Source organism: Schistocerca serialis, chromosome 6 (assembly GCF_023864345.2).
Source record: "Schistocerca serialis cubense isolate TAMUIC-IGC-003099 chromosome 6, iqSchSeri2.2, whole genome shotgun sequence".
Lineage (NCBI taxonomy): Eukaryota > Metazoa > Arthropoda > Insecta > Orthoptera > Acrididae > Schistocerca > Schistocerca serialis.
The window spans coordinates 12,519,819-12,547,471 of NC_064643.1; the positions used below are offsets into that span (position 1 = coordinate 12,519,819).

At 41.5% G+C, this 27,653-nt stretch overlaps 2 protein-coding genes across 2 annotated transcripts in view; both read right to left on the bottom strand.

Moving 5' to 3' along the window:
* The window catches only part of LOC126483668 (molybdenum cofactor biosynthesis protein 1-like), a 324,074-nt gene that overhangs the window by 104,445 nt on the left and 191,976 nt on the right, over window positions 1-27,653 (bottom strand). The gene's annotated exons all lie outside the window — the stretch shown is intronic.
* The window catches only part of LOC126483669 (cyclic pyranopterin monophosphate synthase-like), a 79,314-nt gene that overhangs the window by 5,576 nt on the left and 46,085 nt on the right, over window positions 1-27,653 (bottom strand). Inside the window, exon 3 of the mRNA XM_050106733.1 lies at window positions 8,854-9,654. Coding sequence (XP_049962690.1) covers window positions 8,879-9,654 — 776 coding nt within the window. The 3' untranslated portion in view covers window positions 8,854-8,878. The remainder of the gene's footprint in view (window positions 1-8,853; window positions 9,655-27,653) is intronic.

Sequence of the window (27,653 nt, forward strand, 5' to 3'; positions counted from 1 at the left end):
ACTTCCCGACAAGGCTGCACACCGCCTCCAGCGTTGGGCTCTTTACTTGTCCCGTTTCAATTATGAGATTCATTTCTGGCCAATGGCTCAACATGCGAATGCTGATGCTTTGTCTCGCCTTCCCATGGGTCCTGATCAGGCATTCAATAGGGACGAACTTTTGTGTTTCCACCTGGATGTTGCCGAGCAGCGGGTTGTGGACGGGTTCCCCATCACTGGGGACAGGCTGGCAGCTGCTACGGGTTCTGACCCTACCCTCTCCCGGGTTTTACACCGTATTCAGGAGGGTTGGCCAGATCGCCCGTCCGCTAAGACTTCTGATCCGTTGCGGAACTACTACACTTTGCGCTACCGCCTTACGGCTAGGGATGGTATTATCCTCCTCTCCACTGACAATGCTTCACCGCGTGTAGTGGTACCTGCATCTATGCGTGTTGCGGTCTTGCGCCTCCTTCACCAGGGGCACTGGGGTGTGTCTCGCACAAAATCTCTGGCGCACCGTCATGTGTACTGGCCTGGCGCTGACTCTGAAATTGCACACATGGTGGCTGCCTGCGGCCCTTGTGCGTCACAGGCCGCTGCCCCGAAGTCATCTTTGTCACCGTGGCCTTCACCTGAGAAGCCCTGGGAGTGCATTCATGCTGACTTTGTGGGACCTTTTTTAGGTACTTATTGGCTCCTTGTAATTGACGCCTAACCTAACTTTCCTTTCATTGTCCGTTGCACGTCACCTACCACCGCGGCAATCACTAGTGCTCTCACCCGCATTTTTTCTTTGGAAGGCCTCCCCTCTACTCTTGTTACTGATAATGGTCCGCAATTTGCCTCTTCCGACTTTGCAGATTTTTGTGCTCGTCACGGCGTTACTCATGTCACGGCCCCGCCGTTCCATCCACAATCCAACGGTGAGGCTGAACGGCTGGTCCGCACATTTAAGGCTCAGATGCGGAAACTTCTGACTTCTTCTGCTGATGATGATGCGCTTCTCCAGTTCCTGGCGTCTTACCGTTTCACCCCCATGGGCGATCACAGCCTGGCTGAGCTCTTACATGGTGACAGCCCCGCACGCTACTTCATCTTCTGCGGCCTCCCTCCTCATGGCCGTGGGTGCCTTCCCTTGGCCGGTTCACCGCCGCCGACCTCGTCTGGGTACGCGGATATGGCAGGCGGCCAAAAAGGAGCCCGGGCCGCATCTTACGACACCGTGGTAGACGCCTGTATGAAATCCAGATGGACACGGGTGTTGCAGTGCGTCATTCGGACCAGCTTCGGCCTCGGGTGCCAGCAACGCCTGTTCCGAATGCTGCCACACCACTTTTGGCTCTACCTGATGCCCGGGATCTTGGCATCTCTCAATACTCACAACGCAGCCCTCTCACCGTCATCGCGATGCCAGCACCAGAACGGACGCCACCAGGAGACGTGCCCATGCAGGAACCGGAGGATCATCCTCTGTCAGAGTACATCTACTCGCTTCCTCCTTCAATGGATGCCGACACATCACCCACGTCTCCTGTCATCTCGACCCGTTATCATCGGGGACACTTCCGTCCGTACGGGAAGCCTCCTCCTCGAGACTTTACATTAGCCATCTCCAGGACACCTCCATCAAGACCAGTGCAACAATTTCAAAGGGGGGAAAAATGTTGTGACTCGCCGATTATTCAAAGTGCTGCCGCGCAATTACACGCGTCCTCTACGTGCGGCGCTGTCTGCCAGCCATGCAGCAGCTGCGCCACCTAAGCGGCCAGCCGAGCAGCGGCCGCTAGACTGAGACTCAGTGTTGAATCGAATGCCGACTTGTACACAGGTCAACTTACTCAGTGACTTATATGTGTTGTTGTGTTGTTCCTAAATATATGTGTTAAACTTGAAGTTCTAACACTTCTCTTTGGCAGTAATCTTTTATACAATTCTATTCTACTAGAATGATCCTGCAGTTAATGAGGTCCCAAATGTTTCATTGTATCCTCAATTGACTGCTCTCTTTCTTGATTTTAGTTTCAATATTACATTTCTCCCCCCCCCCCCCCCCCCCTCTACCCCTCTCCACCCTCACTCCATCATTTTCTATGCCGATCACTTCTGCTTTGCAGTCAATATTAGAGGCGAAACTGGTGACAGAAGACATGCAGAAAATGCAAGTCTTTATGTCTGTCAGTTTCAATATTTTACAATAAAATACGAGCCTAAAGTATGCTTTGTGAGAAAAAGCTATCAGAAACATAATAGTATGTAAAATAACTACCTCTATGTTATTTATATGAAATCAAATAACAACACCAAAACATTTGATGATGAGCACTGTAAACAGAAATTGTAAATGGAAACCACTGAAATTGTAAGGTACCAAAAATGTTGTCTTACACTTGGGACTAAGAGAACTATGTCTACTCTAAGTGACGTTAAAAGGGCAATATCACAGCCCTTGACAATTTGGTACCTCAAAGATTTCCAGTTCTTTGCCCACATTCTCTGCCAACTGAGAACATGAAGGGTGGATTTCACTTCATGGTCTTCTTTCCTGCATTTAGCTTCCAAACATCAACTCTCACATATAATTTCAAATCAACAGTACAGGATGTCAACAGCATAGAAACAAAACCAAATACACACAATTATAATGTTGTTTCCAGACTTAGGCCTGTAAGTTCAATATTATATTCTCTTACTTTTTTGTTCTTTTCGAGGGTTTTGAATGGATTTAAGAACACTAGAAACACACGATTCTATGCCTTTAGCAAACTCAAGTGGTCCACTTTTAACTAAATTTGAGTTTTCTTTTACACTGAATAAGATGCTGCACATTGTTCCCAATTTATTTCTTGGGTTGGTAATAAAATATTTAACCAATGGTGGTCCAAAATTTCTATACAGTTATTTTCTAGTTTCTGTTTTTAGGACTTTTCCAATTTAGGAACACAATAAGGATCTGTTGAACCACATGCTGAAAACTATAAATTTCTACATCAATTCTTTAAGTCTGAAGACAACATAACCATACCATTAAACAGAGACTCACATTACACAGGACTGAAAGAATATGCACATAAAAACACACATCACTAAAAATAAAAATAAAATTATATTTATACACAGGTACTACTCAGGACAGTAAAATGTTATCATAAATGAATCAACCAAAAAGAAGACATCAGGGGTAACATGAGAAACTAAAAAGGTTTTCAGCTAGTGAAGGAGGCAAGTTGAAAGTATATTTTACAACAACAAGCATTTTTGGTTACATTCAAAACATTAGTGGTACATTCAAAACATAAATAAATAATGAAGCTAGTTGTTTATCTCACCATTTTTTCAAGTTGTGTGAAAATTGCACAAAAGTAGGGAACACCATTTGTGCCGTAACAAAGAGCAGAACAGCATTAAATGAAATATAAAATAATCCATTCACTGTTCAATAAAAGATATTAGATATTTATGGCAACTGAGTTTAAATTCACACTAACCACAAAAGCAAATCAGAGTAGTTAGAAACAGGATAAGTTTAAGGAAGAAAAGTTGAAGTACAAGATGGAGGAAAGGAAACATGAACAAGCTTTAATATCTGGTAGAGTGAGATGTACCCTCTGTCATACTCTTCATAGTGGTTTGCAGAGCGTGGATGAACATGTAGATAGCATCATCAAGAACGCAATCAACGTGTATCTGAAACTTGAGCTTCTCCTAGTGTGTAGTGTCACAAACGTTTTGACATTATTATACATACTTCTGCCACTGGGGCAATCATAGGTAATGACTAATTTGGCAGTAATATGCAGTGCTAGATTTGTTAAAAGAAAAAAAATAGACTTCTTAACATTTATTTATGGTAAGTAGCACTCTATCATTTCCTATATTTCTAAGTTCCTACCGAGAGTTTCCATAGTTTGATTTAGACTTCTGAAAAAGTTATAACACTTTTCTGAGCTTTTTAACAGTGTGAATACAACATTTGTATCTTACCGCTTCAACTAGAGCAAAAGTTCTATTGTATCACATCTCAAAATCTTTGGGTCTAATTTTTTTCGTCATCAGCGGTATACTGTCACAAATCAAGCCTTGGTTATGTGTATTGTTAGATTTTGTTTATTTTTATTTATGTGGGGTGTATGAGCAATGCAGCTGACTGGGATTCACCTGCTGCAAGTCATAGACTGACCGCTGCTGTGTTCACTGCCTGGGTCAAAGGTGCTGAAAGGATGTGCTCATTGATGCTATGGAGACACTGTTCTGTGTTTTATTTTAATGACAATTATTGTCAGTTTCTTCTTGTTTTGTTTATAAGAAAGGAATGAGGACATCATTAGATCTTTTGAAGAGTACACTACATAAATCACAAAATGTTATTTCTGTATTAGCAAAAAATTGGACTACATTGTATGATAGAGATGAAAAAGAAACCGTGATTAAATTCTTTCTGTGTTAGATTCCTGAACCTGCTGATCTTTGAGAGAGAGAGAGAGAGAGAGAGAGAGAGAGAGAGAGTGAGAGAGAGAGAGAGAGAGGGGGGGGGGATGGGATTTAATTGTATCTCCCCATGCAGCTGTAGCATTTTGGCATGTCGTACATTGGTCAGATCATCAGTAGCTTGGAGGACTCGTATGTAGGGCATAAGCAACACACACACACACACACACACACACACACACACACACACACACACACTTAATAATAGTCAAGAAAATTTGCAACCGCAAAATATTGCCTCGGTACAGGTCATAGAATCTAATATACAACACAGATATTTCAATATGCATATCCAGTTACTGGAATAGTGTTATTAAGAAAGCTGTTGAGAGACAGAAGTTTTTGCTTAAATTCTTATAATTTACACCAGATGATGTACAAAATAAACTCCAAATTACTGTAACAACATAGTGCACAAAGCACACATTCATTTTCTAATTACAACAATCATACCCCAAACTATAAAAATTAAAATATTGAAGACCAGAATCAAAGTTTAGCTGCTACAAAATTATGTCACAGGTAACAATTATTTAATTCACTTCTTAAACATAACAATTTAATTTAAAAAAGACAACAAATAACATTTTTAAGTACAATATTCAAGTTTAGGTGCTGCAAAGATGCATAACAATCATCTATGTTTCAACATTCATATAAAAAATACAACATAAAAAGGAAGACCTGATTGTAGATCATGGGTGGGCTATGTAAAATAAATGACAAAAATCAGCAGCTGTAAAAGGCAGATTTTTTTCCAACTACAACCAATTCCTCCATTTTACAGCAGCATAAATGAATGCAGCTCTTTTTCCCCAAATTTGCTGCTTCAGATTATTAGTGTCATAATGAAGTCTTTTAAGAATTAGAGGCACAAACAGATTAATAAATACAAACAAAAGCAGGAATATTCAATTTGCTCGAGGCTACCAAATGAAAGAAGAAAGGGGGCTAGGGAGGAAAAAACAAGATCACGTAAGAAAGAAATAAACTGCTGATTGTTTGCATCATTCCTAGACTCAAAACCCTAAGCAAAAGAAACAGTGATGATAGCATTGATTTAAAATCATGTCAGAAAAGACGACAGCTAATTCTAGGTGATCCTCCATAAAGCCATGGTCTCACGTTGTCAAACCCCTAAAGGATTGTTTGAGGGACAATGATTTGACATTGATTGTTAAGTCAAAAAAGCAATGCATCTTTGACTGAAGAAACAATCAAAAATATATTCTTTTAATGGAATATTTACATTGCAGTGTACTGATCTGAGAAACATACTGAAAAGAAACATGTCTATGTTGAGAAATTTTCATTTTGTATTTTCTTATATTTGTAACCGCAGTACATGAAAAAAGTGACACTCGACATTTGAGTTAACTGAAAGATGAAAGATTAGGGTTTCATGCCCTGCCGATCATTGTCCCCAAACGGGGACAGCCCGCAAACAGAATTCTACCAACCAGCTTGGACTGAAAACATAACACACAAGAATCGTGCCCGTGAGTGTAGATGACACTCGGAATATCACGCAACACGGATACCCGAGGATGGTGTCTGTCAGAGCAGATTGCAGATGAAGCACGAAGGCAGAGGGAACAAATTACAGACCTGCTCCATCTGACGGTCAGTCTCAAGTAGCACTTTGTAAAAGCAACAACTAATGTCACCGAAATATGCGAGGAAGACAATGATGTCCGACTGTGCAAAGGACAACTCAGGAATTTCAGCAAACTTCTGGAAAAACCTGAAGAATTAAATTGACAGAAACCTGTTCTGGATTGGTAACTTACAAAATAAAACATTTTCAATCTCTGGACTAGTCACACACAAGAAAGATAATAGGCCTTTAAAAAAGAGGATACCATACAGTGTAAAGCTGAAACATGTAAATTAGTCTGGCCAATATGCTCTACACCTGAGCAAAAGTATCAATGAAGTGGTGCACCTTTTAGGAACTGTTAAAAAAGTGTCATTTTACATCAATGAACACAGCAATGACAACCTGATCCTAGGAGAAAAGAGCCGATACACACTATTTATTTAAGAATGAACACTTCACCTCAACTTTTCACAGCACGGGACCATCAAAAATTGAAACAATAGAGCAACACAGAGGACACTACCACACAGCTGGGGGAGGGCACAGAGAGAGAGAGAGAGAGTTTAATGACCTACTTACTCACTTTTTACTGGCAACAAGATAAGAGTGCAGGTGGTGTCATATCAAAATTGTAGAGAACATGCACGAGAAAAAGTTTTAACAATAGCAAATTAACGTACTTGCTAGTGCTTATTTTTTGTTTTAAATATCTCTCTCAAACTGATCAGGTATTGGAAAAAGAAAGATAAATATTTTGAATTAAGACTTAAAACAGGATGGAAACGGGTACCATATTGGCCTGAATATAAGATACACCATTTCTACAAAAAATCTCCCATAAAAACTGGGACTTATAAATCATAGAAACCTCAACTGTAGTGCTTTTTCTTAAGTTTGAAATGAAACAAAAATATCACTACAGTTTGTAAATCAATTGTTGTGTATGAGGTAGCAATGCAAACATTCTCTTTGTTGCTATCCCATTTAGGTAGTGACTACAGAGGGATCCAGAAAAATGTAGACATTCTCTGATAGTTATTACCTTTGGAACAAAGTGTTATATGGCTGCAATTTTGAGTAGTAGTATAAACCACTGTTTTCCCAACAGATCTTGTCGTGTGGGTTTCCAGCAGATGACAATGCAGCACTGGATGAAGTACAACTATTGTTTGAGCAATGCAAGGCTGTACTGAAACAACAATTTATTGTATTTGGTATAAATTTTAAGCCGACAATGCTGTTTAAAATGTGCACAAGGAAAGGTCCTCTGAACAACAACATCAACCTCCAGGTTCCAGCACTGCTGTATTGCAACATTTTTCTAGATCATCTCAAAAATCTATGAAGCATTGTGTATGGGGAAGTGGGATAAGCTGATCAAGTGCATGATAAATTCTGAAGACTGCAAAGTGGAAAGTGTACATTCCAAGATTGTTTCACACTATGAATGAGGACAACTCGAATCGAAGGATGGAGCACTTCGAGTGGTCTGAAGGCATGCTTCACGAAGATGAATGGTTTGCAGGGAAGGTTATCTGGCCTAATGAGGCACAATTCAACCTGAATGGTAATGTAAACTGTCATAGCTGCGTGTATTGGGCTGCTGAAAATCCTCATGTTCACATGGACAAACATGTTACTTCACTTGGTGATAATGTGTGGTGTGGTCCGTCATAGTATTGTTTCTCTGACCCATTCTTCTTTGAAGGTACATAACTGGTGAGGTGTATCATATACTGCAAACATTGATTTTATTAGCCATCCAAGTGGTGTTTGGAAACAAAAGATTTTTACCTACAAGACTGTACTCCGCCTCACCACCACAGAGATATCAGATTCTACTTAGATGAAAATATACCTGGACGACAGATAAGACGAAGAGGAACTGTCAAGTGCCCACCAAGTTCATGGGACCTTACAATTCTCGACTTCTACCAATGGGGGACCTCAACAAACAAAGTTTACCAACAGAACCCAGCTACACTGAATGAGATATGAGAAACCATCAAGACATCCTGTGCAGCTACCACACTGGCAACATTGACAGCTGTACTTCAGTCAACAATTCAGCAACATTGATGTTGCTTGGCTGCTAACAGGTGTCACTTTGAACACACAAAATGATCTTCCTCCCATGCAAGAATTTTGACACTATGCCATTTTGTTCCATCAATATTGACTATCAAAGAGAGTCTACATTTTTCTGGACCCCTCTGTATTCCCATTCTCACAGTTTCACTATTTTAGACAGTGGAACAGGCACAGTTTTTCTCTAACTAAAGAATATAATTTATTCTTCACCAATGAAGCACAACATTGAGAGAAAATTTTGGAATTCGGTACAGTTATGTTGCAAATTTCAAACTCACAGTTATTCATCTAACAGATGTGCTTTTTAAAGGTACGGTTCAAGAAATGCTGCACATGCAATGCCCGGGATTGTAGCGACGCCACTGTACTTTGGGAGGAGAGTGACAAAAATACTGACAGTGGCAAAACAATGAATGTTAGTGAAGTTAAGAGTGTCTTACATGAAAACTGCAACTGAAAGCTTTGTTTTTGTGTGTAATTTATCTATAGTGTACTACAAAAAACTGGTTAAGGGTAAATCACATTTTGAAAAGCTTTTGTAAATGGGCAACTTGACAAATTATTTTTAATTAAGTTTCTCTCTTTTTCGAAATTAAAGGTGCAACTTATATTCAGGCCAATTCGATGTGTATATAATTTATGATAACTATGAACAGACTTTGAAATTTGCCTACATCACACCAGGTATACTTAACTTATTTCACTGCCCCACACAGATGCTCATGTCCGGTGGAAGTCTCCTCTAGTTCCCCCACTTTTGGCCAGAAGCATTATTTCAGATATCAAAATGTCATGACTCACAGCTTTGCACATATCGTACACTGTTAAGGCAGACACCGATACAGCAGCGAGAACTTCCATCTCCATGCCCGTCTGCCCTCTACACTTTGCCGTGCCAGTTATAATCACACAGTTGAGAGCAGAGTAAAGTTCAATGTCCACAGCCACAGAGGATAAAGATATGTTATGACACAGAGGGATAAGGCTGGACGTCTGCTTGGACCCCACAATTCCCGCCAGGCGAGCAACGCTAAGTACCTTCAGGCCATTTTCTCGTATGAGTTTCATCAGTTCGGGTCCCACAAAAACCTTTGCTCGTGCTGTAGCAGTCCGTTCTGTCACCAGCTTCGAACCCACGTTGACCATTTTCGCCCTGCCAGACCGGTCAACATGAGTCCGACTTTCGGACTGTGCTCCCAAACTGCAGAAACGGCAAGAGAAGACAGAGGGCTGTGCTCTGTGTGTTTGTTTTGTTAGGAGTCCTGCATTGCACATAATGCTTGGGGCACAGGGAAGCAAAAGAAACTGTTTTCTAGATTCAGTCACTACACTCAAATTACGTGACAACAACTGAGACATCTGTGTATCCGACACAAACAGGGGCGAAATATTGGTATCTGAGAAGAAGTACTTTTGAAAATCTTGTTTCTGAAGGTTTAACAACTTCCGACTTTGTGCCTTCACGACATCACTACAGCCATCAAGTTCAGGGCCACCTGGAACAAAAATACAAGCTGTAACAAACAACTCTTCATAATCTGAAAATAAGTTAACTACAAAAGAATTTTTAAGCATTCGTGTTGAAACACCCCCGATTAATTCCTTTACTGGATTTTGGGTAATTTACCGAAGACACCAAACAGTTAATTATTGTGATATATGACCATGTGCTTAATGGATGAAAGGCTATTGGTTGTTCTGCTGTGGTTTCAGGAGTATTTCAACCGAATGCGGCTGTTCTGGGACGGAATAGCTAATGATTGAACGTTTGTCTATTGTTAAGAATCACAAAGGTTGTGATGTACAACTGATGTATATTTCCTACTAACACACAAATTCTGAGGCAGTTGCTACCTTTGCCTTACACGTCTAATTGTGGTTATCTCTTTTTATTGATTGCTGATTTTCAGTACTTTGTCACACGCAATGCTGATGGTTAACATTCACAACAATCCTCACTGCAATCCATGGTTGTTGCTGGCCGACACGGTTGACGTGAAACACGTAATTCGGCACTTGTCACTTTCTGTTTCTTATCACTTGCGAATCGGCATTAGTGAGAGTCAACCCCACGACGATCAGGGGGACGTGCTCACTCGTCATACTCCAGTGAATTTTACCGTTTACAACTCACTCGACCACCATTCTTCCCCATCTTTCCTGCTCTACTGCTCACTTGACACTCTACCATACTACTGCGCACTCAGCACTAGTCTCACTGCCTACTGCAGCGCTCGACAATCTACTCCTGTCCACTATCGACCTGGGCGTCAGATACTAGCATCTTTGTTTGTGGGATCAGGGATCCCTTACAGTGTTCAAGACAAGTTCTTTGAACCTTAATGATCTGTGATGATTCTTTTCTTTCCTAAGCTAAGGTCGAAAATCTGTTTTGTCTGCAGAAGTGTGCAATATGAATATTACACAAAGTTGATAGGAACATCTCACATAAATCTCCTCAGTGGCTGTAGTTTTCACAATCTTGCAGGAGTGGATATAAGGGGAGGTCGTGGCAATGGTGAAAACTACCACCCACTTCCCAAACAACATATTATACTGGGGTGCACTTAAGAAGGCAGCAGTGTGGTGCATTCTGTGCAGAAAGAGATGGGGAATGCTTTATGGTGCTGTCTGTGTGTTCTCTCTCTCTCTCTCTTTCTCTTTGTCCCACGACTCACATTTCAGCCACTTCCAACCCTCGTATCTGGCACAGGCCACTGTGTCTGCTTCTGACTCTGCCTAGTAGAATTTATGCGGTCGGAAAGCTATCGCTGTTGCTTTCTAATGTAATACTTGTCATGTTTACTTTATGCCAGCCATTGTGAACATTAATGGCTAAGTAACCTCATCATACCTAAATGCCTTGTATCGTACACGCACCCCAAAATGCACACTACAGACAGATGTGGCAGAATGACACGATGTCTTTATATTTTTTACTTCACCAATTTCCAAATGCACACATAACTTTTGGAGAAGGAGGTAGCATGGAAACAGAAGTGTGTCAAAAATGCCAAGTTCTTCCAGCAATGACAAGCTACATGTAATAAAGGACACTTTTCAGATGCTCGTGCTAGGGTCTGCCCACAAGGACATGCTTTTGGTCTGATTGACAACATTCCAGCCGGGTAAAGCTGCACACCACTGGGTTGAACATACCAGCTGTCAACAGATCCGATACAACAACAACAGAAAGAATGACTTCCCGAACACAGTTGGAAATCACTGATAGAAACGGTATTCCCCTCATTCACATGTGTTTGCAGACCTCTGTTCAGTCATAACGTTTATTGAAATAATGATGGTGAGCACACACTCTGACAGAGTTCAACTTCGTTGTTACATGGTTGTTCAGCTTTTTCCTTCTTTCCTCCTCCCTTTTCTCTTCCCAAAATCTTTTCATTCTTTGACTGTGTTCCTGTTTCCTTTGATATGTACATATTTTCTCTGTTTTCTTCCTTCCCTTTACTTCAAGTTTTATGTTCATAATTTTGATTCTGAATTTGTCTCTTTCATTCATCATTTCCATTCTGATTCCTGCTCGTTTTGGCATTCTTCTATCTCTTTAAACCAACTGGTTTTTTTGATTAAGGCATTTACTACATCCTAAATCCCTTTGTGAATCTGTCGCTGTTCATTGTGTGTATGTGTCCACAGAATGTTAGTCGGTGTTTTCTGATTGTGACTGAATCTGCCTCTGTGTTCTTATAATTCTCTGGTTGATCTCTTCATCCATATGCCATCTCTGTGCACTGCTCCAAAAAATTTTCTGAGGATTTTGCATTGTATTCTTTCTGCTTTGTGGTGCCTGGTCCACAGATTGTGGTCATTTCTGATGCGAAGAGTGCTTCTGATACTATAACTGTATTATAGCGCATGTGTTTGCCTTGTACTGAAATGTTTCTTTTATTACAGTGTGTCCATGTCAGTTTGTACACTTTATGAAGTTCTTTTGTTTGTTCTACGTTTTCTTCCTTCTTTGATCCACCTATTTGTATTGTTACTATTATATTGAATAATTTAATATATTTTTGTGTGTTTATTATTGTTATTAAAATTGTAGATGTCTGTCGTATGCTAACAGCGACGTTGCTAGCGAGTTGCATTTTTGAGGGAAGCTGGGTGAGGGGGGGCGGAAACAATAACAAACTGTCACTCCCCCCCCCAAATAACCCAACCCTGGATGCCAATACATTTGCTCTGTATAGGTGTTTGTGTCCAGAAGTATGAGTCAATTTAGCAAAAAAAAGCAAAGGAAAGCTTCATGTTCTGGCCCACATAAAAACCAGATGACCAACCACAGTGTAATCCTCTGCAATGGCATCACTGAAAGCAGTATGGTGGGAGGGGGAGGGGGGGGAGTCAGCACACCCTGTTCTGGTCACTGCCAGCTTTCTTGACCTCAGAGTCACTACGTCTCACTCCAACAGTTCCTCAATGGGCATCACAAGGCTTGGTGCACCTCGTTCCAGTCCTCCCACCAAGGAAAACCTCGGGCAGTACTACGGGTGAGTCGCAGCTGAGCAGCTGCCTTCCCCCTGTACCTGCAGTAGCTGCGAGAGGATATTTGTGTTACACATACGCTAAAACTGGTGTAAATGCCACAGGACACTCTTTGGAGTGTCACCTACAAGCACACGCTGCTACACACTTGACAGTGCTAGGTGGCCATGAGTTCTGGCTCAAAGTTCCTGCAACTGTGGTTGGAACTTCCCCAGTGTGACTCTCCCATTCTTTAATAGGGTATTTGAGTGTCCGGGGCACGTTCACATTGGACAACACTGTCTAGTACAGGCTGCTGTCTTCCACCCGTGCTCTCTTGCACTGAGCATTGCATCTTGCACAAGTGAGTCATAAGGACTCCCCTCTTCTGTATGTACACTAAAAAAGCAAAATTGTCTTTTCAGACGAAAAAGTAAAATTGTCTCATATCCACATTCTATCCTTAAAAGTATCCTTATGTCTGGGAGACGCAGATCCACCGAGCAGATCCCACCCGACGACCCGTAGCAAGACTGCAGCACAAGAGGCAGGAGTGCCATCTGTTCCCTTTGACGTTTCTGTCTTGCTTTGCCACCTATCAGTAAGTGATGAACCAGCTAAATCTGGACTTTGCTGCCACAAATCAAGAAGCAATGGCTCGGAGACAGCATGAGCTCATTGTCCAACTGACGGGTGGAAGCAACGCAACAGCAACAGCAACACCAACACCAGTCACACCACCAGTGAATATACTAGAGAGGCCCTCAATACCACCGCAGTAGTCCTCGAGCTGGAAGTGACAGCTCCGTGGAACAAAGATGGACCTTCGAAGCTGGTGGGTCCAAAATGCAATCAGCAGCAACATACACGAACAACTGAGCCTACTGACTCACACGGCAAATGCAGCGTGCTTTTACCAACACCAGTTCTGAGCATCGGTAATATGAGGGACCATACAAACAATTCTGCAGCACCTCAACTACACAACACTACCCCAGCCGCTACGCAGAACACTACACCGACTGGCTTCCCACTGGTCATAATACACAATTACACTTGCCTCGGCAAGCTAAATAAGACATTTGTAGAATGTCACTCCCCACAATATACCAAACACAAAACTCACAAGGGACCATGTATCACTGTATGTATGCAACAAAACAGATTGCACAAATCTCCTGAAAATCGTCAAAGCTGGGGGAATTGAGTATCATAAATATAACACCCAAGGGGGGAAAACTCGAATGTACATCGTGAAAGGAGTTGACACCACAACCCTCAATGACATTCTTCATGGTATAATCACAGCTCTCAGCTGGGACTGTGAGAGCATGAGATGAATTCTTGGATTCGTGACACACAGATTGCAGCCAAACTATTTAGTGGAGTTCGATGACACAGCTTACTCCTGCAACTTTCTGACGCAGATGCTCCTGCTTCACATGGTCGTAGTAGAAATATACACACTTCCGTGTGTCCCCCAACAGTGCCACCACTGCCAGCAGTTTGGCCATGCGGCACCCGATGTGATCTGGCACACGGTGCCGCAAATGCACTGGTAACCGTGTAGCACGACACTTTAAACTTGGTACAACTATCAAATGTACCAAATGTGGAGGGGTCCATGTGCAAACTACAGATGGTGTGCAGCATACAAAGAAGCTCTAAGGTGCAAAAGTGCCAAAGACAGACAAGTGGTAACCAGAACAGCTCCAAGACACTCCCCACCCCCCAGCCAGTAAGGTGTGGAACCTCTTTTACTGGCATTGTCAGTGGAAGTGGATGAACTGAGGATGCACAGAGCTCCACAAACTCACGGCACACTCCCACAACAACAGAACCACAACCCACACCTGCAATGCTAGAAACTGCCCCTGTACTGATGACAATACTGCCGGTCCCAGACAACACCAAGTCAACTCTGTCTAGGCCAGATTGTGACACTTGTGATATCACAGAAGACACACCCAAACTAGGGCAACCACAAACACACGAAATAAAACAGAGGTACCCAAAAAACAAAAGAGGGGACACTATCACACCACAACAAATACACCAACAACAGACCAGACAAACATAGGAACACATTAAAAGGAACAATGTAACTGTAACTCACACTCTTGCCCCCCTCACCACAGCAATAACACAGGTGACCCCAGATGAAATACGAACCATGAATAACACACAAGCCAGCCCATCCAGTACACCAACATAAGGACCACCAGCCACCAACACCACCGCCAGCACCTTGGCTGACATAACAAACATTCTCACCACAATCAGAGGCATAGTGGAGACACTATACCCCACTCACATGGCTTAAGATCCTCTTGAGGCTCTTCATCGTAACACATGCACAAACTCATGACGGCTACACACAGCCAGTGCATGGCTGCTATACAAACTGCTATCACCACACTGCCCACACACTTCCATAGGTAATACACCACAAAACACAAACAACAGTACTTTGACCTAGATGCTGTTCTGGAATGCAGATGGGATTGGCAACAAAAGGGCAGAGCTAGCTGCATTTATGGAGGAGAAGGGAATCTGGAATGCTCTCATGAACGAAGCTGAGCTCCAGTCACACAAACAACTACTCTTCTCAAGATATTACATCTACTGTACTGACCACCTGAAGGCACAACTGTGGATGGAACAGCAATCTTCATATATTGAGACAAAGAATACACAAATATTAAGATCCCTGAACCTGAAAGACTAGAAGCCACAGCTGTTAGGGTCAAGTCAATTGAGTGAACACTACATTGATATCGATATACAATTGATCTGGTAATATCATAACAAGCGATATCAGCACAATACTCAACATAGCATAGTGACTAATAGCCACTGGTGATCTTAATGCTAAACACTCTGCTTGGAACTAACAAAGATCAAACACCAATAGCAAAAAAACTATGCGAACATGCACTGCGCCCAAACTACATTACACTAGTGCCAGCTGAGGTGACACTTAAAACAGGGAACAGAGACTAAATGTGATAGACATTAGATGTGATAGGCATTATAGTCACAATCAACATTGAAATTATACATGATTTGGCCTCATCAAACACCTGTAATACTTTACTCGCAAGAAACACAGCAGTATGATGAATCTCACAGGATACTGAGCTACAAGCGTGTGAATTGGGCATTGTTCAAGGAAATGCTTGAAAAGTCGTATCCCACAAATTCCCAAAATTACACAAAGCAGGAAACTTGTTGAAGCTGTCAAAGCCCTTACCACCGCAGTTCAGGATGCAATAGCAGGTACCATTACAGTACTTATACCACAAGAATGCTCAATGGCCCTGCTCCCAGAAATACAGGGGCCAATGTCAATGAGAGATCATCTCGGGAGATACTGGATGTACAAACAGCATATTAGCAGGCTCCAGGGGATCATACAGGCTAAATTAAAACTTTTAAAACTACAAACTGGGACAATAGACTCGCAGGGCTGCACACCACATGACCTGGAGTGTGGCAAATAGCTGTCCACTCCACCAAGAAGAAATACTACACACCAAGTTTACAAATACCTTACAGACCAGCATACTCCATGGAGGGGAAGCATGAGCTGATGACCAGAACACTAGCAACATCATTCACACTGAATCTGGCTCCTTCCAATCCAGCACTGCTACTTGAAATGGACCAGGAGGTTACATGGCCCGTAACCCAGCCCAAGTGCAATGTAACAATACATACTGCTACACATGAAATTACACAGGTTATTAAGCACAAAACAACTAGAAAAGCTCCTGGTCCCAATCACTTTCAAAACCATGTCACCCAGGAGTTCACGAATAAAGCTATAGAGCATCTCGCACATATGATGAATACCATTCTACAACATCAACACTTCCCTGTCCTGATGTTCAGGAAGCCAGGGAAATACCACTCCCTACCACAAAATTATGGAGCCATCAGCCTGCTGAGCTCCCTGAATAAGATTGTTGAGAAGATGATTCTCAAACATCTTACTATGCACTGCAACACCAATCACTCGCTGAGACTGGAGCAATTTGGATTCAGCAATCACCACTCCACAACACAACAACTCCTCCGTGTAGTAGAACATATTACACACACCCCCAACACCATAAAGCTACAGGAGCACTGTTCCTGGTCTTCAGTCATTTACGGAACAATCGTCTCATTCGCAAACTCTGCACTGCTAGTCTCTCCGACGAGCTCGTACACCTTACACACTCATATCTCACTCACAGAAGCTTCAACACCGACATTCAGGGCAAACAGTCAACACAACACAGTATACAAGTGAGAGTACTCCAAGGCAGCATCCAAGGGCCCCTCTTGTTTAATCTCTACGTCAATGACTTTCCAACTGAACAAAACACAATGGCAACCATCTACGCAGATGACACTACCATCCTAGTGCAAGACTGGAAACCATCAGGCATAATTCGCAACTGCAAACAAAACTGCCTAGCTGGAACGACAGTGTGTTAAAGCAAATGCTGACAAGTGTGAAGCAGTTCTGTTCACTGACAAACCATAACAACTGCACAATCATTAAGTGTTCTGGCATACCCACAAGCACTGGAATGAAAATTAAGATCGCAAGAGCAAAGAAGGCAGTGAACACACCGTCAGCGAATAGCCCACTGGCAAGGACCACACCACAATGGGACCAGGCCCCTAGACAAAGAGAATATAAGTGCCACTCCTGCCAGCCTCGGCCACTCAGTATTTGGACAGGATTAGGACAGTATACGGACAGGCCTAGCGCAGAATGCTACAATAACAGTTATTAGTGATCCACAAGCTGTGTGTGAAACTTGCACGAACATTGTATATAGCAAAGGACTCGGATTTATACTGCATGTCGCCTATTGCTTGCGACACCATTGTAAATTCCAGGTCAAGCATTGTCAAGCTTCTTATTTGTAATAAAAACTATTAATGTTGTTTGCTTGAATTGTTGTATAGCATTTTGAGAATGCAGCATCCTTTAGGCACCCTATATGAGATGAGTGGGTAGGACCCCACATTAAGACTGCAGACAAATAACACTACACACACGCCCAATACGTTTCAGTGTGAAAGTCAAATACTTCAGTGACAGGCCAACTGAGCAAATGCAAGGCTCAAACAGTGTTACTCTAAGCTCAACAGGTAAAGCACACTGAATAGGAGGATATCGAGGTCCGTGTACATGATACTGATTAGACCCATGATGATACATGCAGCTGCAGTCTGGGGTTACGTGGCTCTGACCGCCTGTGCCGCCTACAGGTGATACACAACGAAGTGCACCACAGTCCACACACACTGTCGACCTTCACAGAGAATACTGCCTTGAGACTCACACACAGATATTCAAAAAACTCACCACACTACTGTACAGGAACTTGAGACACTCTGACAATCACTTCATTCTTAACCTGGGAAACTACGACCACAACCACTGGTGAAAACACAACTGCTGAAAAACACTTCTATCTAGGGACAATTAATCACCTGTGGACAGCACAAACTCACAGACAAAATAAACACTGGTGAATCCCTGCATTACAGCAAAACTAAATGGCATTGCCAGCTGCAAATATCTAGCTGACCAACTGGCAATACAGGAAAGCAGTATTGCACACTAAACATAAACATATCCAACCAAACCTCTTTATGGCCAATTGACCACTCGTATAATGACCTTGGCATGTTACAAGTACAGATGCTGCAGGTGGCCCAGGAGAAACTCAGGTGCACAGCCCAGGAGTACCCCTCCTCAATAGGACTGACACCCGTAAAGAGCTTAGGGTTAAGAAAACTGTTTTATATTCAGGTGCAACACCCTTTTAACATCTCCCAGCCGAAATTAGGAGCAATCTGGAAATCCCCAAATATTCAAATTTAAAGTAAAAAATGTTTTATTAGCCAGTCCACCAATAATTTACCTGGATATGTGAATTTACCTACCTGTCCCACCTCAGATACACAACGCACAAACACTTTCTAACAGAAAACCATATTTAGCCATGCAACATATTCTCTAGGAGCAGACAGGAATGGTAGATGGTTTACTCCACAGAGGGAAGCTGGCAGCAGCTTTGGAATGCCTTTTGAAGTGGTGATTCCATCATAATAATAGCCTATGTGCAGGTACGGTTGGTTCTCCACGGAACAGAAACTACTGTACTGTTCCCAACGTGGCATTGACAGCATAAAGGACATTGCACAGGAAGGAAGTATATGAATTTATCAGAATAAGTTTAGATGACAGTGTCCTGTGTAGAATTAAATGCCCATTTAGCATGAAGTATTAAATCAAAATAGTGGCAGAGCAGTTTAAGTAGCAGAGCATTGGCTTTTTTCAAGTAGTTGCTTCTCTGCATATTTATAAAAATAAAATGATGTAGAACTGATCCCCTTGAATAATGATTAATGTGAGCAGATTAGTAGTAGATGAAAATGGTTGTTAGTAGTTCAGTGGCACTTCTCACTTACTCGTTTTACACCCCTGAAGGCTCTCATCGGTGATGGAGCTGTTGGAATATTACATGTGAATGAATGGCTGAACTCGATAATTTTCAAAGTATTCAATATTCTTGTACAGTGCATTCAAAACAAAGTTATATAAAAATGAAGAGGGATGTGTACTTCATAAACTGGCTTGACAACAAGCACACAACGAAGCAGTGTGATGTAGCTTACTCAAGCACCTCAGTTTCGCAGGAGACCCTGAGGCAACAAGTACACGCATCATGTTTGCTCACTGTTTTTTATTGCCTGTGCTCGAGCACAGTATGAAATGTATTAATTTCCTTCTCCAATCTGTGGCTGCTTCCCATCTCTAATTAATTTGTCGTTAACAGGATGTTAATTGTAATATTCCCTTTAATGAACTCATTTTCAGCAAATTGCTAAGCTGGTAATCTTCCTTTTTGTATTGAATAATAATAGTAACTCTGACATTTACATGAAGAGGCATACCAGCAGCAGCAGTTAGCTGTCTTTTAAACTTCATTTGATGCATCCAGAACATTGGAGATATACTGCAACGTCAGTAGGACATATTTACTGAGAAAAATCATACATGACACACTTGCCTCCACTGAACGCATCCACACCCATTAATGTACAGGCAAAAATCCACAAAACCTAACATTCTAGAAGTGGAACAAAATGAATAATATTTTTCAAATACAGTGCTTAAAAAAGTTTCACACTGCCCCCACAGCTTGCATACTTTGTCTTTAACCCATTTGTAGGCACATTTTTTGTAGCAGCCCTGTAAAGTTAATTGTTTTGGTATCATTTTAGAAGTTTCAACTAAATTTAATTTTTGATTATTTTATTTTTGTGATTTAGGAGCAAAAAACTATAGTAGTAAGTATACTTCCCACTGTCTTTAGTAAGCTGTTATGAGTTACTACTACATGTGAAAAAAAGGAATTTTCTGTTTTTATTTGACTATCTATTTTACAATCCTAGAAACTTCATTTAACACTGCTTAAAGAAACGAGCTGAGACAAGTCACAATAGCATATATTGCAGAATGAAACAATGTGTTCTGTTGTAACAAGTGACAACAGCACTGATGTCATGACAAACAGACACCAGTTGTTTAGCATATTATCACAAAAGGTCAACCACATCCAGAGGAGGTACAACATTTTCCCAAGAGCATAGTAAAACAACTAAATTAGTGGTAAGTATGGTCAGTTGGTGGTAAGTATCTTTTCTGCAGTCCAAAAAAGAAATTAATTTTGTGGTAAGTATATTCCCCTTGTATCACGGAAAAATTACTTTGGTAGTAAGCATACTTCCCAGTGGCCTTCAAAACAACATTATTTGGTGGCACGTATATTTGCAACTGCTTCTGAAAGGAACAAGTGACATTTAATGACAATTAAAAGCTACATTTCATAACAGACAGAAAGTTCAGCTGGTGCAGCAAACTAACATCAGGTGCCAGGTGCATACAGAGCTCGTATGATGTGTTCTCAGGAATACAGTAAAGAAATACAGTTGATGGGAAGTACACTTCCCACATCCTGTGAAATGGTTAAATCAGGAACTTCTCTCAAAATATATCGAGCGAGGTGGCACAGTGGTGAGCTCACTGGACTCACATTCAGGGCAACTAACAGTTAAAGTCCATGCATTACTCTCCTGTGGCAACCTGTTCATCTCAGAGTAGCCCTTTCAACCTGAGACAATGTAGGTCGAATGAATGACGATACAGCTACAGTAGTTTGGTGCGTGTGGTAAACTTAGCAGTTAAGCTTTACCACGTAGTCATTGCTATGCGTTAGGCTCTCCATCCATATTTATACTAGAGAGCCTTTTTCACGTGCGTCGTCTGGTTTGAATTGATTGCTTATTTTTCTTTGATCTGATAAGTGCCGTTCTCTTTGTTATAGGTGTTTCCGTCACTCTAAGCTCAAAACGCATTATCATACTGTGCCGTGCATTGTTTGTCACATTCTGATTATGCGTGTTTACGGCCTGTCGCCGCTCGCGGGATGGCTTGCTTTTGCGCACGCTACTGCCGCTTACCATTAAAAAAAAAAAAAAAAAAAGAGAGAGGAATCATCTCATCAGTGAAACAATGGCAAGAGACTGCTATTTGTTGTTACTTACACTGCTGGTTTCTTTGATAATGATCAACAAGAACCATATAATAGACTGCATATGATAGATGTTCCAAACGAAAGTTTAGCAAAAAATTTTCTCCGTTTGAAAATTTTTGCAGACGCCTCTTTAGTGCATTACATTCTGCACAGAAATTAGAGCCATCTTAGGTTTAAAAATCTAGTCAGTTGCCATGCTTCATTTCTGACTATATCACTATTCAGCATAGGAATAATACGAATATAAGCATGACATGATATATATATTCTTCCGCGTTTGCTGTTGTCTCACTCTAGTTTCATAGTTTATTAGGAAGACAGGATTTAAATGAGATAGCAGGAAACATGTAGGAATACATGGCAAAATGTTTACATTCAAATTATTCTTATGGTGAAGAGAATACTGGATGTGATTCACAATTCATAAAAGTTGCTATTAACAACCATCTCTTGTCACAGGTAGGACAAAAATTCAGAACGTAGACTTGGCCATATTGACAAACATCCCAAACAGTCTTCCAGTCGGATTTTCATAGTACATTGAAAGGCTGCAACATTCGGAGATGAAGAATACGGAATTTGTATTTACTTCGTTGGATAAAGTATGGAAATACAGTGGTTGAACCTTGGGGCAGAGAAAAAAGCTCATCTTCCACCCCCACCCCTGTTTTTTTTTAGTTTGTTTACTGACGCATAGGTTTTGGCGCCAGTATTTATCTTTGTGCCTGCAAAGCATGCCTGTGTAGTGCTACATATATTCGACGGCAGAAGTTAGTTGTGGCGGCACCTACCAACATCTTTCAGAACTTCCGCTTACTTTGCACTTGATTCTAAGCCGCAGGCAGTGTTTTGGATTACAAAAACCGGAAAAAAGTGCAGCTTAGATTCAAGTAAACACAATATGTCTTTTGTGAATCTCGGGAAGCATACTTGCCAACCACTTAGTGGTTTTACAAAGCTTTTGGGAATATATATTACCATCTGTAGATGTACCTGGTATCTTGTGATAGTACACTGTACCAGATGCATAAAAATTGCTACAACAAACAGTTTTTGTTTATTGTCAGATCACTACTATCGTCACTTGTGTAGTTGGAAAAAAAAATTGCCTCATTTTCACAGAGGAAAATACCAGCTCACAAAAGGGCTCTAGGAGAAATACACTACCACTACAGTTTTTGTACTAAACCACAAAAATAAAATTACAAAAATAAATAAATAAACAAACTGATCACATGTCCAATATAACATCAAAAAATTTGACGTTGCAAAGGGATTAAAGCGTTAATGCTTAAAGACTGCCCAGGCATTGTTACTTTACAGTAAGAATGCTTGTCAGCATGGAAAGTTACCACACAATTGGCAAACGCTACAGCGACATCAAATGAACATTCCACAGCCTTTGCAGTAACAAAATGTTAAAAATCAGCACTACAGAGATTGCTCAGAGCCAACAACAACTGATGACTGCTAACTTCAAATTATAGCTGACAGGTAATACCTCGGGAACTTACTGTAACTGCACTGTGACTTTTTTTGCAGATAATGGGGAGAGCTGTGTTGACTCACACGGTACACAACCATCTCGACACATTCAGTGGGGTCTCTAGGTGTCCATTATGTACTACAGTACAAACCCCCGAGGAATGTAGTGCACAAAGAATCGTGGTGTACATGGAAACCGGTGGATGGCAAGCGACAATCTTTTTAAGGAGCACTAGTGAGAAAATTTAGAGAAATGGCTGTTGACGCTGACTGCAGAACAATCTACTGCGACTAATAGGCATATAGACAAGTCATTTTGCCCTCACTCTGTTTGTGGTGCAATAGGAAAGGAAATTACTAGTGGTGATACAGGGTGTCCTCCAGCGGAACTTGGATCAGTGGTATTGTATTCCTTTCACAATAAGTGAAGCATTTCTTTGATACCTGATGATCCTTGTAGAAGGGTGCGGAAATGGCCAGGTACCAATGCATGTCTCAAGTGTGAAGACCCACAGATTCAGCACATAGTTGAGTCAGTCTGGTTTTGGTCTGGTGTCACCTATGGATATCAAATGCCTCTAACAACTAGTAAGTATAATTTGAGAGCTGTGCAGTATCAGAACTGAATCCTCCAACCTACTGTCTTGCCAACATAATGTCAAAATTTCAGCAATGGGTCTCTCGACTAATAGTGCACTATGGCATAGGTCCTGTTCTTAGCATGCATTTATTGTAATTTCCTGCTTAATGCAAAGTCCTAAGCAATTGGAAAAAAGCACGGTAATTCCTGTATATAAGAAGAGTAAAAAAATGGACCCACAACATTACAATCCAATATCCTTAACAATGGTTTGCTGCAGAATTCTTGAATGTATTTTCACTTTGATTTCCATGAGACAGAAAAGCTTCTGTTCACAAATCAGCACAGATTTAGAAATCATCGTTCGTGTGAAACTCGACTTGCTCCTTTCTCACAAGATATCCTGCAAATCAGCGATGAAGGGAACAGGCAGATTCCACATTGCTGTTTCCAGAAAGTGTTTGCCACAGTGCGCCACTGCAGACTGTTGATGAAGGTCTGAAATTACAGATTAGGTTTCAAGATATGTGAATGGCTCGAGATGACTTCTTGTGTAGTAGAAGCCAGAATGTCGTCCTTGATGGTGAGTGTTCATCAGAGGCAGGGGTATTGGGGTTATTCTCAGGAGTGCCCCGGGGAGGTATGATAGGATCACTCTCATTCTCTATACAGGATGTTACAAAAAGGTACGGCCAAACTTTCAGGAAACATTCCTCACACACAAATAAAGAAAATACGTTATGTGGACATGTGTCCGGAAATGCTTAATTTCCATGTTAGAGCTCATTTTAGTTTCGTCAGTATGTACTGTACTTCCTCGATTCACCGCCAGTTGGCCCAATTGAAGGAAGGTAATGTTGACTTCGGTGCTTGTGTTGACATGCGACTCATTGCTCTACAGTAACAGCATCAAGCACATCAATACGTAGCATCAACAGGTTAGTGTTTGTCAGGAACGTGGTTTTGCAGTCAGTGCAATGTTTACAAATGCAGAGTTGGCAGATGCCCATTTGATGTATGGATTAGCACTGGGCAATAGCCATGGCGCGGTACGTTTGTATCGAGACAAATTTCCAGAACGAAGGTGTCCCGACAGGAAGACGTTCGAAGAAATTGATCGGCATCTTATGGAGCACGGAACATTCCAGCCTATGACTAAGCAACTGGGGAAGACCTAGAATGACGAGGACACCTGCAATGGACGAGGCAATTCTTCGTGCAGTTGACGATAACCCTAATGTCAGTGTCAGAGAAGTTACTGCTGTACAAGATAACATTGACCACGTCACTGTATGGAGAGTGCTACGGGAGAACCAGTTGTTTCCATACCATGTACAGCGTGTGCAGGCACTATCAGCAGCTGATTGGCCTCCACGGGTACACTTGTGCAAATGGTTCTCCAACATTGTGTCAATCCTCATTTCAGTGCAAATGTTCTCTTTATGGATGAGGTTTCATTCCAACGTGATCAAATTGTAAATTTTCACTGTCAACTTGAGTGGGCTGACGAGAATCTGCACGCAATTGTGCAATCACGTCATCGACACATATTTTCTGTGAACGTTTGGGCAGGCATTGTTGGTGATGTCTTGATTGGGCCCCATGTTCTTCCACCTACACTCTATGGAGCATGTTATCATGATTTCATACCTGTGCTGCTAGAACATGTGCCTTTACAAGTACAACACAACATGTGGTTCATGCACGATGGAGCTCCTGCAGATTTCAGTCGAAGTGTTCGTACGCTTCTCAACAACAGATTCAGTGACCGATGGATTGGTAGAGGGCGACCAATAGCATGACCTCCACACACTCCCAACCTCAACCCTCTTGACTTTCATTTATGGGGGCATTTGAATACTCTTGTCTACGCATCCCCGGTACCAAATGTAGAGACTCTTCATGCTCATATTGTGGACGGCTGTGATACAATACGCCATTCTCCAGGGCTGCATCAGCGCATCAGGGATTCCATGCGACGGAGGGTGGATGCATGTATCCTCACTAATGGAAGACATTTTGAACATTTCCTGTAACAAAGTGTTTGAAGTCATGCTGGTACATTCTGTTGCTGTGTGTTTCCATTCCATGATTAATGTGATTTGAAGAAAAGTAATAAAATAAGCTCTAACATGGAAAGTAAGCGTTTTCGGACACATGACCACATAACATATTTTCTTTCTTTGTGTGTGAGGAATGTTTCCTGAAAGTTTGGCTGTACCTTTTTGTAATATTCTGTTTAGACTGGTGGTCCAAAACATTATGACCTGCTTAATAGCTTGTTTGTCCATCTTTGGGACAAAATACATCACTGATTCTGCATATCAGGAATCAGACAGCTTGTTGTTAGGTTTGAGGAGGTATGAAACATTAGATGTCTACACACAGGTCTTGTAATTCACGTAAATAACATATCACTGATTTGCATACGTGGTAATGATGGTTGATAGCGATCCAGATGGGTTCTTTAGGTTTACATCAGGCAAATTTGGCCACCAAGACATCAACATGACGTCACTATAATGCTTTTCAAACCTCTGTAGCATGATTCTGGCTCTGAGACACAGACATTTACACTGCTGAAAGATTACATTGCTGTCGGGGAAGACATCAAGCATGAAGGGACATAGGTGATTCACAGCTGTCAGCATGTCTTCGATTACTACATGCAAGTGCAGGAGAATGTCTCCCAAGCATAATGCTGCTCCCACCAGCCAGCATCCGTGGTGTGCTGCACATTTGGAGCTGCCATTCACCTCAATGATGGTTTTTGTGGAGACACCTACCAACCTAGTGTAGCAAAAATGGGATTCACCCAAAGAGCCAACATTTCCATTGATTGATGGTTTAATCCGAATGGTCCTGTGCCCACTGCAATCACAACTGATGATGTTGTTAGATAGACATGTGAACATGTAGGAGTGGTCTGCTGCGGAGCTCCGTGTTCCAGAATTTACAATGAACAGTGTGCTATGGAACACTTGTGCGTGCACCAGCATTGTGCTACAAATCACCATCTATCCACATTGCAGCCAGACATGCCTCCAAACCCCAAGTACTGTGAAGAGTCATGTATGTCTAACCACTTAGCACCTAGTGATAGATAGCTCATGAACATTTGACCAGCACTGCCGCTTTTGAGATGTGTGTCACAGGCTCAGCATAATAATAATCTGCCATTTATCAAAATCACTTATCTCAACTGATTTCCCCATTTGCAGCCCATATCTTCCCTAAAGTGAGCCCCCATCTGCGTCTGCTCTATTTACATATTTTTGTTACTGCATCACATGCCCCCAATGCCACCAGGCAGCATCCAACTCGCAGTGGGCAGTGGTCATAATGTTTTGGCTAATAAGTGTACATTAAGGATCTGACAGCCAACGTGGCCAGCACTATGAGGCTGTTTGCTGATGACGCTATTGTGTATGAGCAAATGTCGCCATTGAGTGACTATAGGAGGATATAAGATGACTTGGACAAAATTTGTGATTGGTGAGATGAATGGAAGCTTACTGTAAATATAAAAAAATGTAGGTTAATGCAGATGAGAAGGAAAAAAAAATCCCATGATGTTTGAATACAGCATCAGTAGTATGCTGCTTGACAGTCATGTCAATTAAATACCTAGGCATAATGTTCCAAAGAAGTAAAACATGAAACAAGCAAAATTGGTTGTAGGGAAGGCAAATGGACAAATTGGTTTATTGCAAGAATTTTAGGAAAGTGTAGCTTATCTCTAAAGGACACAACACTAGTGTGACCCATTCTTTAGCATTGCTTGAGTGTTTGGAATCTGCACGACATTGGATTAAAGGAAGACATTGAACCAATTCAGAGATTTGTCACCAGTAAGTTTGACCAGCACATAAGTATTATAGAGATGCTTCATGAACTCAAATAGCAACCCCTGGAGGGAAGATGATATTCTTTTCACAAAACACTATTAAACTATTTAGGTACCTCGCACTTGAAGCTGACTTTAGGTCGATCCTACAGCGACCAATTTACAATTCATGTAAAGGCCACAAAGACAAGAGAAATTAGGGCTTGTACAGAGGTATATAGACTATCATTTTTCCTAGCACTATTTGTCAGTGGAACAGGGCAAGAAATTACTAAGGTGGCTTGTGGGGTATGTACGTAATTTTAATCAGCATGATAGATACATTTTTGTACATGTTTACTTTCAAGGAACTTTGTTGTGCTGTTCTTTTTTAATAAAAACAAATACAAAGCTCGTGTGGGGTATGTACGTAATTTTAATCAGCATGATGGATACATTTTTGTACATGTTTACTTTCAAGGAACTTTGTTGTGGTGTTCTTTTTTAATAAAA